The 18,209-nt window shown below is 39.9% G+C and overlaps 1 protein-coding gene across 1 annotated transcript in view; it reads left to right on the forward strand.

The window, feature by feature from the left end:
• Positions 1-18,209, forward strand: part of ANOS1 (anosmin 1) — a 186,989-nt gene that overhangs the window by 90,354 nt on the left and 78,426 nt on the right. The window contains exon 3 of the mRNA XM_072816087.1: positions 15,850-15,912. Coding sequence (XP_072672188.1) covers positions 15,850-15,912 — 63 coding nt within the window. The remainder of the gene's footprint in view (positions 1-15,849; positions 15,913-18,209) is intronic.

Genomic DNA, 18,209 nt, shown 5'->3' on the forward strand with positions numbered 1-18,209 from the left:
CATGTCTAGAGGAACGGAAGCTAGATCACTTGTCTCTGATAAAGGGAACATAAATTTCTTCAGTAACAGAGTCATTTTCTTTCTTCTGTATTTCAACATCATGCCTGCTATGCTTCTGGAAACACATTCAGTAATTACTCTAAGGATCGCGAAGATCCCATCTTCCATGTGCCCACAAGCTAAAGTTTACTCTGAGTAGCCTGTGGGTGTTAGAAATCTTGTCTCTCATCTCAGCACAGCAGAAACCTTTCGGGTGGCTCTACACTGCGGAAGTTTACAGCTTTATTTTCATATTTCAGAAGATCAGATCTGACAGGAGCATAATCTTCTACCTTCTTTTGCTACTCTTTCTTTTTCTTGCTCAGTCCTCTACTTTCTGTCTGCACAGGGCCTCACCCAGAGAGCTTTGCCCAGCTCCGCGGCAGGGTCAGGCTGCTCTGTCTGTGCATCTCTCCACTCTTCCGTGGCCTTGACCACTGTGTTGTAATGGTGTCACTAATTCTGTCCTCTGTTATACTTGAGGTTGAAGCGGACAGAATGTCTATGTGTACACGTGCTCCCCGTGTCTCTCAGAGTCCCGGACACGTAGACGTGGCTCAGTAAAACGTATATGCAGGAGAGGGAGGGAGGGAAGGAAGTAACAAAGTGGAAGGAGAATATTACTTTGCTTACTTACGTTTGTTTACTCCAAACTGAAGGGATCCCAGGGCTGGAGATGGACATTAGTGACATAGTGGACAGAGAGGCTGTACCTACATTCTTTGTATTTTTGATAGCGTAGGCATTAAATCTGAATGCGCATCTAGCATCTTAGACTCTTGTATTGACAATGAAGAAAACCAACCACTCTAGGTACATATAAACTGGGAGGAATTTAAACAGGGGATGAGGTGCTTCCCAAATGATTGGAAGTGTTGACGGAATGATTGGCTGTATGCCCAGCCTCCAGAAATGACTCCAGAGCGGTATAGAGCTGACCGTCTTGCTCACTTGGAGGCTCCTCTGGAATGTCTACCTCAGGGTTAAGAATCTTCCCCTGATGAAGCCTGTCTAGACCTGCAAGAAGACGAGGATGACAGTAGATATAGTGAACAGGGGACAGGTGAGGAAATACCTTCTGCTTCATTTCTGCCTCCAAGTGCTGCATGAATGCATTAATTAGCATAGCCTAATTGATTCAGAATCTCAGAGGCAAGGTCATCTGGGAAATGCAGTTTTTATTTCCTCTCATGCAGTAAAAAGAGAGAGTAATGGATGTTGAATGCACGCCTTTTGCTTTTTCTAACACTGAGTTCGTCATCCCCAATATGGTGGCCGCTAGCCACATATGGCTCTCTAAATTTAAATGAATTAAAATTAGTAAAACTAGCTATTTAGTTTTTAGTCACATTGGCCACATTTTAAGCACTAATAGCCTTAACGGCTGACGGTTACCATATTGGACAGTGTACATATAGAGCATTTTCACCATTGCAGTATGTTGGATAGGACTGCTCCACATGATGCGAGCTGCCTTTTCTTCCAGATTTTTTGGTTCAGCAGATGAATGAGTGGGTAAAGGAGTCGAGAGAGTAAGCACAGAGTTAATTAAGCGGTGTTGAATTAGCAGAATTAAGCACAAAACAACAAAACAAGAACTCTGTGGTTAGATTCTTAACTATCTGTTTCAGGTCAATGGAGTTGACGAGAAAGCCGTATGTGCATTGCCTACAGTGTAAAGAAGGCCATTCTAGGCCCTGTGCAAAATTTCCTGAAAGACTGGGAGCATTAAACAAACTTCTCTCTGAGCCATACGTACTGAATTTGCACTTGCTGCTAGTTGTGATTCGGTTCACAAGTAGCTTTAATTGTCATCTTATTATAGTGGCATTCTATTGGACCCAGGAAACTCACTATCAGTCCTTTGAGGGGAAAGGAAGAACAAAATTAAATATCCAGATGAGATTTGTGTGAGTTCTGAGTTTGGGTTAAAGGTCAGATAGGTTCTATATAAATAGGATTTCCCACCCATAGCTAACATACACCCTCTATGACAGTGTTTTATTTTCAGCTTCTGGAAAGTTATGAATATTGTGACTCACTCATTAATTTTGAGCAGACCTACCACATAACGCCAAGTTGAATGGGTTTGTTCAGGGATGCGCTAATGTCTTAGAGGCGCTTTTATGTTGACAAAGCTGGGGTGATTTGATCTGGCAAGGGAGACAGGAAGCATGAAAGTCCTTATGAGTTTCGGTTCCCTAGTCCTTTCAAGAGCGCACCATGCCTTCCTTGAGCTTGACATGTCAGACAACCAAACCACACAGATAAGATATTAAGCTGTCAATGTTACAGACTGCTTCTATCTGAAAAGGATTAGTGTTGACACTCTTGCTGATTTATCCAACTAAGGACTTGCTTCATTTTTAGGTTGTCTCTTAGAACCTACTACAATCACTCACCTCTCAGACAAACAGATTTAATTTCTCGGAAATAATAAGCTGACAGTGTGTATCTACCTATGCCGTTCTTATATACTGCAGATAGAAGCAATCTTATTAACCCGCAGCACATAGAAGTTATTGGAAAGTAGCTCTCTGAGATTTCACAGAGGAGGAGCAAATAGAAAACTCCATTCCTCCTCCTGTCACATATGCAATGTTTTTAAGGCCAATAGCCCAGGGAAAAGGGACACCAGGCCACCCAACTTGGGAATACGATTGACACGGTTCTCCAACACTACCAATTACATGATTTCTTAGGAATTGTGTGTTGTTAAGAAAACGTATAGAAAAAATACATACGAAGATAAGGATCAACGCTAGACTTGCATAAGCTTTTAAATGTAGCATGAAGTGATGGAAATCCTAATCTCCATTCAACTTGAAGCATGTCAAGGAGGAGTTCTTTAACCTGGGGGCTCAGCAGTGTCAAAAGCATGCTGTGCAGATTAAATTCTGGCTTTCACTCAGGAGATGAGGTCTGGCTGTTTAAGCCTGAAAGGATGCTGGGCCTGGTGATTCCAGGCTATGCAAAATCTGATCTAGTGAAAGCTTGTGATTCTGGGTGCGCAAGGTGGTTCAGCCTCTAGGATCTGACTAATGGCTGGTATAGGTTTCTTGAGTTATTGTGATTACGTGGGGGTCAGTATTGAGAAAAATGAGTGGTTGATTGGATGGTCTGCCAGAGGACACAGATGTCTATGATCAAAGTATAATTTAAAAGTGTGTGTGTGCATGTGTGTGTTTGTACTTTCTGGGTTTAGAATGACACATAGAGATAATATTTTCTAGCTATTGTTGAATTTTTGAGCACTCTGATTGCATATAAATGTTTTATTTCCCCGGAGGAAATGCTAATGTGTCAGGTACGTCTTTGGGCCATCTGCTTCTTCAATAAATAAATTTTGTACCAAGGGTCAGTTCTTAAGTGTCTTCAGGAGAAAGTTCATGTTCGCATGTCACCTTCCTAATTTGAGGGAAGAGCACCCACCCCTCGTTACTTCCCTGCCTTGGCCAAGCACCAACATCAGTTTTCTCTCATTGGACTTGTAATAAACACGGCTTCTGCTGATTTTGGAATTTATGTGTGAATCTAGGCAGGATGTGCAAATACTACTGGAAGCTAATAATTATTCAGGACATGACATTGAGTGACTCACAACTGCAAACAAATAGATTGTACTCATTTCCTATTTTTATTGTGAGAAATCTTTTCCTCTGATGTTGTAAGAAGGGTTTGTTGAGTACAAAGGAGGGAGGGACACTTTCAGGGGCGTGAACTTGTTTCCTGTGTTTTGTAATTAAAAACCAAGACAAGGTGAAGATGACGGGTCATGACAAAACCACCTGGATGAACAGAAGACCTCCAGGGTGACACTAGCATCCCTGTCTTCTTATTGTAGGATTCCTGAGGCTGTGGTTAAGCCACCAGTTTATAGTACCTATTGGGTAACTGTACAGAGCCTAGAAGATTCTTCAACAGTACTGTAGGAAGAACTGCCATCCAGTCACTACAGGTGTCAGACCTGAAGCATTTGTCTGTACATGTCCACTTTTCCTGGTTTAAATCAGTCCACTGATACCCACTTTATGATTTTCCATAGATCTGTGTTCATAATAGCTTTTTAATAATGTTGGATGAAGAAAATTTGTGATTTTGAGATTTCAAGGAATTTTAAGATAATGTATTTTTAAAATAGTTTTTTTTTTTTTTAAAGATTTATTTATTTAATTGAGAGAGAGAGAGGGAGAGGAGGGGGAGGAGCAAAAGGAAGGAATCTTGAAGCAGACTCCCGCCTCTGCCTGGCTCAATCCCATGACCCGTGAGATCGTGAAACTGAGCCAAAACCAAGAGTCAGACGCACAACTGGCTGAGCCACCCAGGTGTTCCTACTTTATGTATTTTTAATGTTTAACTTATTATTAAAAATTCAGAAAAATTATGAGTAAAAGGACTTCCACATACTATTTCTCTAGATCAGAGTGCAGCAAATGTTCTATGAAAGACGAGTAAATATTTTTTGGTTTCTTGGACATAAGGCCTGTCATAACTAGTCAACTCAGCTATGGTAGCACAGAAGCAACCAGAGGGAGTGTATAATATACGTGAATGGGCGTGACTGTGTTCCAATAAATTGTCTTTACCAAAACAGATGGTGTGCCAGATTTGGTCTCTGGTTTCTAGTTGCTGACCTCAATCTAGATTTACGAATCGTTAACTTTTTTGTGCCTGTCATAGTTGCTTTATCACATCCTATGTATCCATAGAAAAAAAAATTATATGTGTGCATGCCCTTGTAATTGTTATTTTGTTTCCAACCATTTAGGAACGAGTTGCAGGTATTATGACTCTTTTACCCCCAAATTCTTCAGCATGCATCTCTTCCATGACTGCTGTGGAATTACCAAATTCAGGGAAATTCACGTTGATGGAACACTTTTATTCCATATATAGCGTTCTTTTACATGTTCCTGTTGGTGCCAGTAGCGTCTTTTGTAGCATTGTTTCATCTGATTCGGGATCTGGCGGGCCGTCTTGCTTTGCACTGGATTGTTGCGTATCTTTAGTCCCCTTGAGTTTGGAAGCATTTCTTATTCCTTGTTGTTTGTTTCCAACATTGGTATCTTTTTTAAAGACTAGAGGCTTGTTGCTTTGTACAAGGAGCCTCATTCTGGATTTTTATTTTTTTTATTTTTTTTGTTTCCTTGTGGTTCAGTTCAGGTTTTGCCTTTTGGGCAGGAATCCTGCCTTGAGAATGCTGTGTTTCTCCCATTCCTGGAGATGTCACTTTATGACTTAGTTAAAATATTCTCTGCCTGGTTTCTCCACTGTAAAGTGGTGACTTTCTCTTTGTAATTAATACCTTTTTGATTTGAGAAATAACCATGGGAGTATTATTTGAAGCTGCACTGGTCTGCTGAAATTCCTTAGTGGAAGATGAGGCAAAAAATCTGGATGCTAAGAAAGCATGTGTGGTCTTCAGTGAACCAGAATTCCATGACCTGTCTCAGGAGGCTTCATAATACACACAAGGACATGGTTAGGTGAGGAAGAGCTACAATGAGAGAGTAGTTTTCTGGTAAGAACTACCTTGATTAATCTCATTGTTCCGCTTCAGTTGTTTTTTGTTTATTTCTAAACACTTTCACTGAAATTAAAAGAGCTCCTGATGTTAGAGTTCCCTTTATTGTGAGAAATAGTTGCGATAAAAGGAGGCCCAGATTCGTAGATAAACATCATGGTGGGAGAGGAATTATCCTTTGATCGTTTCAGAGAAAGTTGATTTGTGATATGAAATGTCTGAGGCGTAACATTGTTGTGCAGGGTTGGCATGCTGATCCTCTGTGGTTTAGGCTCTGATGATTGTTCAACTGTACTTCCATAGGATGTCTGCCAAAAGATTTCATTATTTTGGCAAGACACAGCGCACTTTTCGACACACAGGATTGTAACAATTTCTATACCAATTTAGAGCTGGAGGGAGTCCATGAATACTTCTAAAGGCAGTAGGGTGCACATATTTTAGGGAATATATTGAAAAAAATCCACTTCCATCTAAAAACCAGATCTATAGTTTCCCAGAGAAATTGCTGCCATTAATTTAGGAAACAGAAATGGTCTTTGGAAACTTTTGTTGACAGCGTTGTTATATGCTTTGAATATATAACTGTATGAAATGAGAAGTTGGATTTGTGTGTGTGTGTGTGTGTGTGTGTGTGTGTGTGTGTGAGAAACTTAAAGCTTATTCCTTATATCCAGGCAACAATGCAGATAAAAATTAAATGTAAATTATTATTTGCTTTCTTGTTATTCAACAGAAAGTTTTTTTTGTGAAGGTATACTATATGTGCTACAAAATGCACACTACCCTAGTGTCAGATTTTTCCTTCTGATCCCACCTTCTAACCACACACAAGACTAATGCCACCCAACCCAAACCTAGTTGTTGGGATTTTGAGGGAAAAAAAATTGGTACTTTTCTAATTCCACCTAAAAGAAAAAAAGGTAGATATCAGGGAAATATGAGAGAACTGAAATAAGTTCTTTTTATGGGTCTTCTAGAAATGGAAGGCAACCAGATTCACCGAGTACCTATCTTGTGTAGGTATTTTAGAAGGTTGTCTTTATAAAATTTATTTCAAAATGATTGTCTTTGGCAAATATTATTCCATTCTTTTATGTGGCAGAAACCTATGGTTCAGAGAGGTTAAAATAAACTGGAATGGGGGGAAAAACATTTAGCAGGTTAATCCGACTTCAAGGATCCACGGTCTATGTCTTGTCCTCAGACCTGCCAAAAATCATGCACTTCTGTGCCCTTGTGTGTCTTATTCATCTACTGAAGACCTCTCAAACTCCGCCATCAGAACTGCATCTAGAAGGGCACATGCATCTGATCACTTTTTCACTGGGAAAACTCTCCCTGGAACAGCTGTGCTACTCCTGACCATCGTCTTGTATGTCCACATCCAAATTCTTACATCCTTATGCTGAACAGTGAAATTGCATGGCCTGTGTCCAATTATAGATGGGGCCATGGACCAAAATCGTGCTACCCAGCCAATTGCCTCTATGAAGATGTGTTAGTTCCTGAATATGGAGGATGTAGGGTTGGGATAAATGTCATCAGAGAATCCTTGCATCTCTAAGATTCTGTGTTTCCACGTTGTAGCCCCTGCAACATTCTTTGGGACCTTCATCAATTGATTATTTCCTATTTCTCCTCCATCTTCAGTTAGACCTCCTCCACCTGATCCTTTCCTTCTCTTCACCAACATGTTCGACATTTATTTCCTTTTGCACTTGTGGCCTAGATTTTTGCTTATAAATAAACATGACTTATTTATGTAACCTTTCTAGGCAGTATAGAATTGGCAGCATTTTGTGTGTGTGTGTGTGTGTGTGTGTGTGGTTCGCAGATTTAGCAGACCCATCACCTAGCATGTACCATGGTAATTAAATTCTGCAGATATCTATAAAAGCAATGAATGAATGAATGATGTAGAGAGAACGAACAGAGTTTGTAAATGCTCATCATTCTTCAACCTTTCTCCAGAACTACATGTCCACAGTTCCAGTAGCGTGTTGGGCATCCCTTCCATGTATTTCATGTTAGAGTCTTGATTGCTCAGCTTTTCCTATGTTTGTTTATTCCCCACGCTCCATCTTAGAGACACCAAGAGTTCCTTTCAGATCAAGGTTAGAAGTTTTGGTGTGTTTTCCTGTTCTCATTTGTCGCTCATTCCTACCTTTCACAGCAAACCAGCAACTGTGTCCATGAGCTTGCAGCTCTATGTTGCCTTTCCTAGGCTCATGTTCCTTTTCCTTTTATCCAGTGTCCTCTACTACCTAGATGGCATCTCAACCCTATACGTGGTAGACAGAAGCTTTGGAGAACATTGTAAAAACTTCTACTCCAGTTTCATTTTGCTGCAATACCTCACCTCTGTAATCTAACTCCTATTCCAACTCTCTTAGGGCTCCTGGACCCAGTTCCGATGTGGGGGGTTCCCCCCTCCCACATCACCAAGCAATTCCTGGATATCAGCAGCATGTTTGAGAATTCAACTCAATTCTGATGTTATCTATAGGGAGATGGCATCAGATTCCACCAAACCTATGAGATTGCCCACCTTGTGCCCAACTTCATAGGCCCATGTCAAATCCAGACCAGTGATAGATTGGAAGTTCCCACGACTCCCTCCTAGGGTTCCATCAATTTCCTAGAGCGGCTTACAGAATCCAGGGCAACACATTAACCAGTTTATTAAAAGATACGATAGGATATGAGTTAACAGGCAAGTGAAAAGATATATAGTGTGGAGTCCCCAACAAAGGAGCTTCTGTCCTCGTGGAGCTTGGGGCCCAGCTCTGTGGCACATGGAAGTGTTCTGGTTGCCCAAGCATGAAAAATGTCTGAAAGGATAAAAAAAATAGTCCCCTTGTGGATTTTTTTTGAATTGTGTGTGTATATATATACACACACACATATATACGTATAAAGTATATATATGTATAAATCTTTACGTGCATGTGTGTATATGTATATAGTTATATAACTATATATAACTATAACTATATATATATATCTAAAGTAATCTCCACATCCAACATGGGGCTTGTACTCATGACCCTGCAATCAAGAATCATAGGTACTTTAACTCATCCAGCCAGGTGCTCCAGTCCTGTTGTGTTTTTATGGAGGCTTTATTACCTAGCCGTGAGTGACCACATATTAGCTGACTCAATCTCTAGCCCCTCTCTGCTCCACAGAAGTCAGGGGGTAGTACTGAGATTTCCAATCTTCTAATCACATGATTGGTCCTCCTGTCAATCAGCCTCTGTCCTGCGATGGGGGTGGAGGTGGGTCCTAAAGTCACCTTTCTTAATAACAAGACACCCATTTCACCTTTATGACTACTCTGATGCATTTTCAGGAACCATGGATGAAGATTAAATATATTTGAGAAATGTGTTTTGGTCATCTGAATGACCAAATATATATATATATTTTTTCAAATATATATTTTTTATAAATCATTATATTGCACCAAGACCCAAGTTATCTTAAACACAAAGTGAGGCAAATACCTCAATGTTTTAGGACTATCGTTGGCTCCTCATTGAGTTCCAAGGGGCCCTGTTTCTAGCCTTGTATTTTACAGCATCTTCTCTTTTAGCTATCACACATCACATCCTCCACATATACCATCCTGGCCCCAGATCTGCTAAAATTGGTCAAGTCCCACTCTTCCTCCTAAGTTAATTCATGAGTCCTCAATTCTATGCAGTCCTCTCCAATTATCCCATATGGAAATACATATCACTTTTACAGTGTCTTATGGCACATTATTCTTCTCTTGGTTATTTTATGCCGCATCACTTTAGACTTAGTCACATGGTTTCTCCCATGGAGATTATAAATTAATTTAGGGCAGAATGACTGCCAATTTCCCCCCACCTTGAGACTAGATGAATACATCGCACATGGGAAATACTCATTTTTACTTGTTGATTTGGCAGATGTTAATTTGAATAGGTTGGAATGTACGGGATGCTGGTTGCTTTGTTTTAATGGGTTCTATTTATTTAATATAATGTAATATGGGTTCTGTTTCCTCGATTCTTGGACATGTGTGAAAATTTGAATTTTATAGTAACCTTTTGTGCTTCAGAATTTATTATAATTGCTATTTAGGTAATAGAATTTCCTTTTCTGGTAATGCAATATAAGGTAATAGAATTTCCTCTTACAGAAGTGTTTGGCTAATGTAAGGTATGGAATTTTGTGCTAATCCATCTGGATGGTACCAAAGCGGTATCAGTAATTTCCCTCTTTGTCAGTGCTTTGGCTCCTAAGAGTGGGATCCCTTCGTCTGTGATATGAAACACACAGTCTTAATGGTTATGATTTCATTAAGTACCTTCATTTGTAACACCTAGGGCATTCTGGAGCTGAATCCTTTCTGGGATCATTATAATTCGGTAATCTTCTAGATTTGCGAAGTACTTTTCAGTGTCCAAATCCTTTTCACATACATTACCTTATTAAGCCTTGTAGCACGTGGCATAAACAGCACAGCGGTCTGTAATGGAAAGAACATTCCTTTGAGTGTGCCAGAGTATGAGTCCAACTTCTAGTTACTGAAATCTCAACCATAGTCACTTGCTTGGTTTACTCAGCCTCTCTACACTGCAGTTTCTCTCTCTAAAATGAAGGAATAACAGTATCTAATTTTACATACTTGCATAGATCTGTTGTTAGAGGTTCATTGAACAAATAATTTTAAAAGTGTTTTAGAAATCCATAAATGTTATGACACTCTTTGGCATCCAATAAAATGTTTAATATGAAGGACTGTATTCTCATATTTGAATTAGCAAATAGAGGCTAAATAATCTACATGATTTTCTCACAGGTGTAGGTTAGAGAACATGGCAGAGATAGGGCTCAAACCCAGGCTTCGTGTGCCTCTGTTCTGCACCATCTGCGCTGCCACAGTGCATGGGATGTTCCTGAGAATCTTTTCTGTCATTTGCATGCTCAGTCCCACAGGTCTTGTGAAGGATGAGGAACGGTTAGCAGATACAGGCCCTCCCTAGGATGAGTCAGTTGGAGATAGTGTCACGTAATTACAACTTGTAGCATTTGTAAGATGTGAGCATCCTTGAGGGAAAGCTGCATGGTTGCAGAGGGGGAGTCAGTGCATGTTGTGTGGATACCAGTGGTCAAAACAGGTGGTTTGAAGTTGCTGGTGGTTGGAGTGGAGGACAGACTAGACTCCCTTTAAGGAAGGTGTACAGTAACCCAGTGGAAGTCGAGGGATCTTGTGTTTGGGGAACAGGAAAAAGACCAGCTTCGTGGAAAGTAATTCATGAGCAATTAAAGAGGCTGGGGAGGCAGGATTTGCTGATTGACCAGATGTTTTGAATGTAAACCATATACTTTGGGCTTAATTTGGTAATTATTGTCTAATTTTATCAGAGAACTCACATTATCAAAACCATGTCTTAGAAGGATGAATGTGACCAAAACATGTAGAATTGTGGCATAATTAGAAGTGACAGTTTTGAGTTAGCCTTTACTCCTCTGTCCCGGGCAAGTTGTTGTTTCCTAGATCAACTCTGTTATTATGGCTAATCCACTGTATTTCTGTTGCCCTTTTTTTTTTTTTTTTTTTTAAAGAAATTTCTCAACCTCAGCACTGTGAACATTTGGAGCCAGATAATTTTTTATCATGTTGGGGGGGGGCTAGCCTGTGCATTGTATGACATTCAAGCAACATGCCTGGCCTCTGCCTGCTAGAAACCGGTACGTCTCTCCTCTGTTGTTTCCAACAACCATCTCCAGAAATCACCAAAGGGCATCACTGAGAGGGCAAAATCACTTCCATTTCAAACTACTTACTTAAGAGCAATTAAAATAATTTATCTAATATCTTCTGCTATAAATAAATTGCAGAAAATTACCTACACAGCATTATGCAATACATTTAATGAACAGTTGGAAAGGTTTACATAAAGTCAGCATCACTGGCTTCTCTGAAGTTTGGAGAGCTGGGCAATTCTGGATAAGAACTGAAAGGCAGTGAAGAACAGTTGTGTCCTGGACATTGGGTGAGCTCTCCAGTTTACTGGTCTTCCTGCCACTCCCATTGTTCATAACTTACCCTCCTTCACTCTTACTCATTATCTGCTTGGCCCCTGGCAAAATACTTCCCCACTCAAATATGGGTGAGCCAGCTCCAGGAACTGCTTATAAAAACAATAAACTTATTTAACAGATGTTTATTGAGAGGCTACTATACATTAAGAATATCGTAGTAAATGTCCCAGAGTTTCAGTGCTCGTGTGTCTTACATTTTAATAGAATATTGTATGTACATGTTTGATATTGTGTATTTTGTATTATAAATGTAATACAGAAGTATCATCTAAGGAAATGATATTGCAAATACAATTTTCTAGATTAAGTGAAAAATAATAGTGTCTATAATCCAAAGGATAATTTATGTGATTAGCTCCGTCAACCAATTTTAAAAATTTTCTCTCAAATTTTAAGTTTTCTTCATTTGGCTTAAGCAGTTACATGGGAAGGAATCATTTCAAAGAGTTGATCATCCTAAAATCTGAAAGCTTAAAACACTTGCTAAATTCAGTTACCGTTTTGTTTGTTCTGTAATTTGATCAGGGCATGTATAGTTGTGATATGTAGTAAATTCCAAAGCAGTTGTCTGCTTGTAGTGTTGTTTTTCTCATGGAAATAAGATTTGAGTCTGCCCTCTTTTGACAAAACTTTTTTTTCTTTTAAATCTGGAGAAACAGGATGCTTTTTCTTCTTGTTTGAAGTATGAGAGAAATGGTAGGTTTTTGTTTTCTGTTTTTTGTTTTTTTTAAATCTCCCTCCCCCTTGGGCGTTTATTGCAATCATTTTACCTGGCTGAGAGCAGCACTACAAAGAAATAGAGCTTTGGCAAATTGATCCTGCAAAGATTTACTCCAATTTCTACATCCAGACTTCTTTTGTCAGATAGTTTTCACAGAGGATTATTAAAGGAAAATGTTGGCTGTCATTAATAACATTTTGTGATGTATCTTTAGACACTGATGATTACTGGTTATTGGAAATGAGGCAAGCATGCAATTGAAATAGAACTTTAAATGAATTGCATATACTGATGCTGGACTCGGCATATAGAGATGCTGGATTAACAAGAAGACAAGTACGTTATATGTTGCTTCCATTAGCATTTCACAAGCGTGCCTAGTTTTGTAAATGATATTTGTTTTACATAAGGTATTTGTTCCATAGTCTGTCAGGAATAGGATTATGTGGAATTGTGGAGATATCAAAGGAGTGAAACTTTTTAATGCACCAGTGTTTATAGTTGAGACAATGCAACTAAGCACATGTGTTCAAAATTACATTTTCAGCAGTGATCCAAAGCAGGAATGGTGTAATTATTTTGAGACATGGTTAGCCACATTGCATTGAGCAGTTTTACATGGAATGGATGTTTGTTGGATGTTTCCTAAATAAAATGATAAAGACTTAGTTTGTAAGTAGCTGAACTTGTGTCCCTGGAAAATCCCCACATCTTATGGAGGGGTCCTCTCACATCATAGGACACGTCCCCACCTGAACAAAATCTCAAGGTATTCTGGAGAGTGCCATTTATTCACTTCAAATGGTCTTGAGAAGGAATTAGGTCTAGATACACTTATTAAGTGACCATTAAACTTTTTTTGGCTAGAAGCCAATGTCTTAAATACCGAGAAGTCTGAGGATAAGGAATCAGACATACCTTTAGGAAACAAAACTAACTCTTGACAGAACTCATAAAATATGTAAGAGAGACAAGTTTTTTTTTTAAGATTTTATTTATTTATTTGAGAGAGAGCTCCCATGAGCAGAGACAGAGGGAGAGGGAGAAGCAGGCTCACTGATGAGTGCAAGGCCCCATGCAGAGCTGATCCTAGGACCCTGAGATCATGACCTGAGATCATTGAGCCACCCAGGTGCCCCGGGAGACAAGGTTTTAAGTGATTTCGTTGTTGTTAGAAAAATAGTATTCTTTTTAGAATTGTTATATTGACAAAAAACTGTGCATTTGTTTTAATATGCTTAGGACAGGTGAACACCAGGAAACTTGGGACAAGCTTGTGTAAGTATTGGAAGAGGTCAAATTTTTTAAATTAAAATAACTAAAAATGAATTGTTCATCTGCAACATTAAAGAATATAAAATCTGAGATGTTCTTATAAGAAATAGATTTGATGATTTTTTTAATGAAAAATAAGAGAAAATGTGGGCTCTTTTTTTTTTTTAGAGAGCGAGAGAGTGCTAATTTGCAATGGGGGCAGAGGGAGAGGGAGAGAGAATCTTAAGCAGACTCCACTTTTAGGGCAGAGCCTGATGTGGGACTTGATCTCTCAACCCTGAGATCATGATCTGACCTGAAATCAACAATTGGTCCACCCTATGTACTGAGCCACTCAGACGGTCCTATGGACTCTTTTTTTCCCCCAGCAAATTCTATAGCTTCCCCAGCTTTATCGACATAGGATTTACAACCTGTACAGCTTTCAGTGGTATGATATGATGATTTGATACACATATATATTGGGAAATGTTTACCACAATAAGGCAGTTCTTTTTTAAAGTGTAGTAAGCATCAGAATTTCCTAGAGAATTTGCTAACAGAGATTCCTGGGTCCTGATCCCAGATATTCTGTTTCTAGGTCTAGGGGTGGGCCATGAGTTTGCATTTCTGATAAACTGCAAGGTGGTGTTCATATCATCAGTCATCGATCACACTTTGAGCAGCATTGCTCTGACAGATTGGCGGTTGACACATGGACAGTAGAGTCTTACAGTTTAAACTGTATCTTTATTTTAAAACAGAGGGGGAGGTGACTACCAAGTAGAGTGAAAAACAGTATCCGTATATATCCTGAATTCTAGAGTATACTTACCTGGAATTTAACTGAGAAGTTTGATCCTTACTGGAAAATTTACAAATAATGAAATAAAAATCATATAGATAAAATAATAATGACCTGATAGGAGCCAGGGATATGCCAATGTTTAGAGAATGACATAAAACATAAAATTGAGAATCAAGTCTCCATTCACATTAATGGACTGTATTTTATATAATATATATAGTACATGTAGTATATATAGTGTTATAGGATAGATATGTGTGTGTGTGTGTGTGTGTGTGTGTGTGTAGTTCCATGGTGTACTAGTATAGTATATATAATGTATGCAGTATATATGTAGTATACATAGCACTATATTGTACGTATTATTATACTAGTATTATATATAGTACTAAATGTAGTAATAAACTATTGTATACTTTATTCAACGATATTCTTTATTATTCTTTATATACATTTAATATATAATATGTATTGATATATACTATAAATATTATTACTATTAGCATTATGATTATTATTGAACAGTGGAGCCTGGTTATTATCTTTGATTAGTTCATATGTATGGTAATTCATTTTATTTTATTTTTTTTATTTTATTTTTTTTTGGTAATTCATTTTAAACATATATTCAGACTTTATTCTCAATTCTGAAAGTCTCATGTCAGAGAGTTCATTCAATATATTTAGGTTGATTCAATATATTCTAGTATTTATTTCATAAATATTTATGTTAAGATACATTCAGTATATTTTAATAGAGTAATTAAACTGGATGCATGTAAATGCTGTTAGGTCCATTGAGCTAAAGATACTAGTTAACAATCATATGTTATAGATAGATATTTAGTACAATGCAACTTCACCCAGTCACCTGCAGGAGAATATACAGACAATACTCCTGTGTTACCATTTGTAAAGCAAGTTCACGTTAAAGTTTATGAAAAAACAAAATTCTTCTGTGACAGCAACTGTTAGAAAACATTTCTTTTTTTTTTTTTCTTAAGATTGTATTTTTAAGTAATCTTGACACCCAGTGTGGGGCTCAAAGGCACAACCCTGAGATGAAGAGCTATGTGCTCTGCCAATCAGCCTGCCACGCAGCCCTAGAAAACATTTCTTACTGAATAAAAAAATTTCTCGTCTGAACTGTTCAGCCTGATGGTGAATGTCACTGCTTTTTCTACACATCCCCTCCAGACCATGCAACTTCTCATTTTTGGTTATGTTGAAATACACATTTTTTGTTTCTGTCCTATCGTGCCGCTCTTCCTCAGATTCCTATTATACCCCATTCAAATGATCCCCCAAGTAGCTGGGTTTCCTAAACTAATTAGCAAAAGTAAGGAGTGCAGATTCTTTTCCTTTTGGCCCTGTTTCTTATCTGTTTATTGATTTACTTTTATTGTTAATCTCTCCTAGTGTCTGGAGCCCTGCAAGGAGTCCTGGGACCTGCGGAAGCAGCAGTGCCAGAGCTTCTGTGAGGTAAGACAGCTCTGGTGCAAGCCCAGAGGTGCTCATGTCATGTCCTCAATCTGACAGTGCTCTGCTGGATCATTGACATAAAAGGGCACCTGCATTCCTCTGTAGGTTGGGAAGTTCAGTTTACGTCAGGGATGGGTGTGTGTGTGTATGTGTGTGTTGTGAATTTGTATAAAAAAGAAAAACATCATTGAGCCTTCTTAAAATATAGTTACCTACTGCTTCCATTATTGGTTAATCAGAGAGAAAAAAATTATTACCTATGTGTAGGGACTAGAACCTTTTTATTTTTGTTTATTTTATTTTTTAAAAATATTTTATTTACTTATTCATGAGAGACACACAGAGAGAGGCAAAGACATAGGCAGAAAGAGAAGCAGGCTCCCTGCGGGCGGGGAGCCTGATATGGGATTCTGTCCTAGGACCCCGGGACTACGACCTGAGTGGAAGGCAGATGCTCAACCACTGAACCACCCAGGCGTCCCTAGGACCTTTTTTTTTTTTTTTTTTTTATTATAGTCACACAGAGAGAGAGAGAGAGAGAGAGAGAGAGAGAGAGGCAGAGACACAGGCAGAGGGAGAAGCAGGCTCCATGCAGGGAGCCCAACGTGGGATTCGATCCCGGGTCTCCAGGATCGCGCCCTGGGCCAAAGGCAGGCACCAAACCGCTGCGCCACCCAGGGATCCCCCTAGAACCTTTTTAAAGGTACAAACTATTGATGTCCTCTCCTGACTTTCCAACATGACTTTTCTATGAGTAATTGCCCCCGTGATGTTGGAAGTTTTCATGCTGTTAGGGGGAGGCCACCCATTTGATTGGGAGTGGGGTTCTCAACATTTTCATCTCATCATTCACCCTTTGGGCCCCCATATCCTGGTCAGAAGACTTGCTTGCTTTAACTGTATGGGAGGCTTCTTACTTGCCCTGTGCTTGGAGGTGGAGAATAAAGGGTGTTACTGTCCTGGACACGTGCTGTCTGAAATCCTCAGTCGGGCTGAGGAGGGGAAGAGCCGCTTTGCTGGACTGTGTCCTCCAGAGCAGATCAGGGCTGGGATATGCTCAGATGCAGCTAGGAGGACGTGGAGCCAGGCTGACCGCCTGGTGACCTCCCATAGAGAGGAGAGTGGGAAAGTCCATGAGGCCCGGTGGGGAACGGCGCTCCAAGGGCCCACCGTGGCAATCACAGAAGCTCTGTTGAGGGTCATGGGGAGTGAGCCAGAAAGGATGCCCTGTGGTACCGGAGTGCAACGATGGTACGGGGCTTCTCTGAAGGGAACTGGAGACCGATAGGGAACTGCAGACGTCTGTGACCCTGCCTTTCCCCTGCGTGGAGCACTCATGGGATCCTGCCGCCTGCGTTTCACCATGGAAGGCACACAGATTCTATTCGGAGAATATGAATGTGGAATTAGGATAACAGTATCTCCATCCATCTTGTGCATAAAATATCTCCGCAGTCCTCACATCATTGGCCTTCCCAGTAACACGGAGCTAAGCAAAGGCATGTAGTAAGTCCGTGGGAGTTAGGCTTGGAAGCCGTGAAGGACTGGGGAATTGGAGCTCGTCAAGTCCAGTGGCTCCCCCCGCTCCAGGTAGAGAGACCAAGCCTAAAACCCCCACGTGTGTCACCTTTCCCTGCATCCCGGTGCTGCTGTGGCTGGGCTTCCCTGGGACAACTCTGCGAGGTCATGGTGTTATCGGGTTCTTGTAGAAAAGGGTTCAGTGTGGTTTTAGACAGTGGAGAGGAGGAAGTGTTTCTCAACACTAATGTGATCAATATGTGGTCTTTCTAATCTCCCTTGTATTTCGCTTTGAAAGTTCTGCTCAGCATTTTGTGATGGGCTGGAATTTTGGCGATTTGCAGACTCTTCCATACTGATGTCTGTGTTGCCAGAAGCGCTTCGGACCTGAAGATTACTGTCAGTGAAGTCTTTGGATGCGTTTTGTAATTGTGGACATTAAAACGCCTCGAATAATAACACAGGACTGGCAGATACTCCAAGTTACTTAGCCAGTTGCTCTGCAAGGGCGCTCACAGCTAAGCTAACGATTCGGTGTTAACTCCTGTAAGACGAGAACCTTTCTAAGTCTTGGTGTCCAGCCCTTTCTGGATGGTGGCAGAGTAACATCAATCGTGCTTTGTGTCCTCCCTCATAGGAGCTGACATATTATCCACCCATTTTCTCAAAACATTTCGACTTCTTCGGGGAGTCGGTCCAAACTTTTCCAGAAAACATATGCTGACCTGGCATTAAATGTAGCATATCTTTATATTAGTTCTCTATTGCTGCATAACAAA

This window comes from Canis lupus, chromosome X, assembly GCF_048164855.1.
Source record: "Canis lupus baileyi chromosome X, mCanLup2.hap1, whole genome shotgun sequence".
NCBI classification, from domain to species: Eukaryota; Metazoa; Chordata; class Mammalia; order Carnivora; family Canidae; genus Canis; species Canis lupus.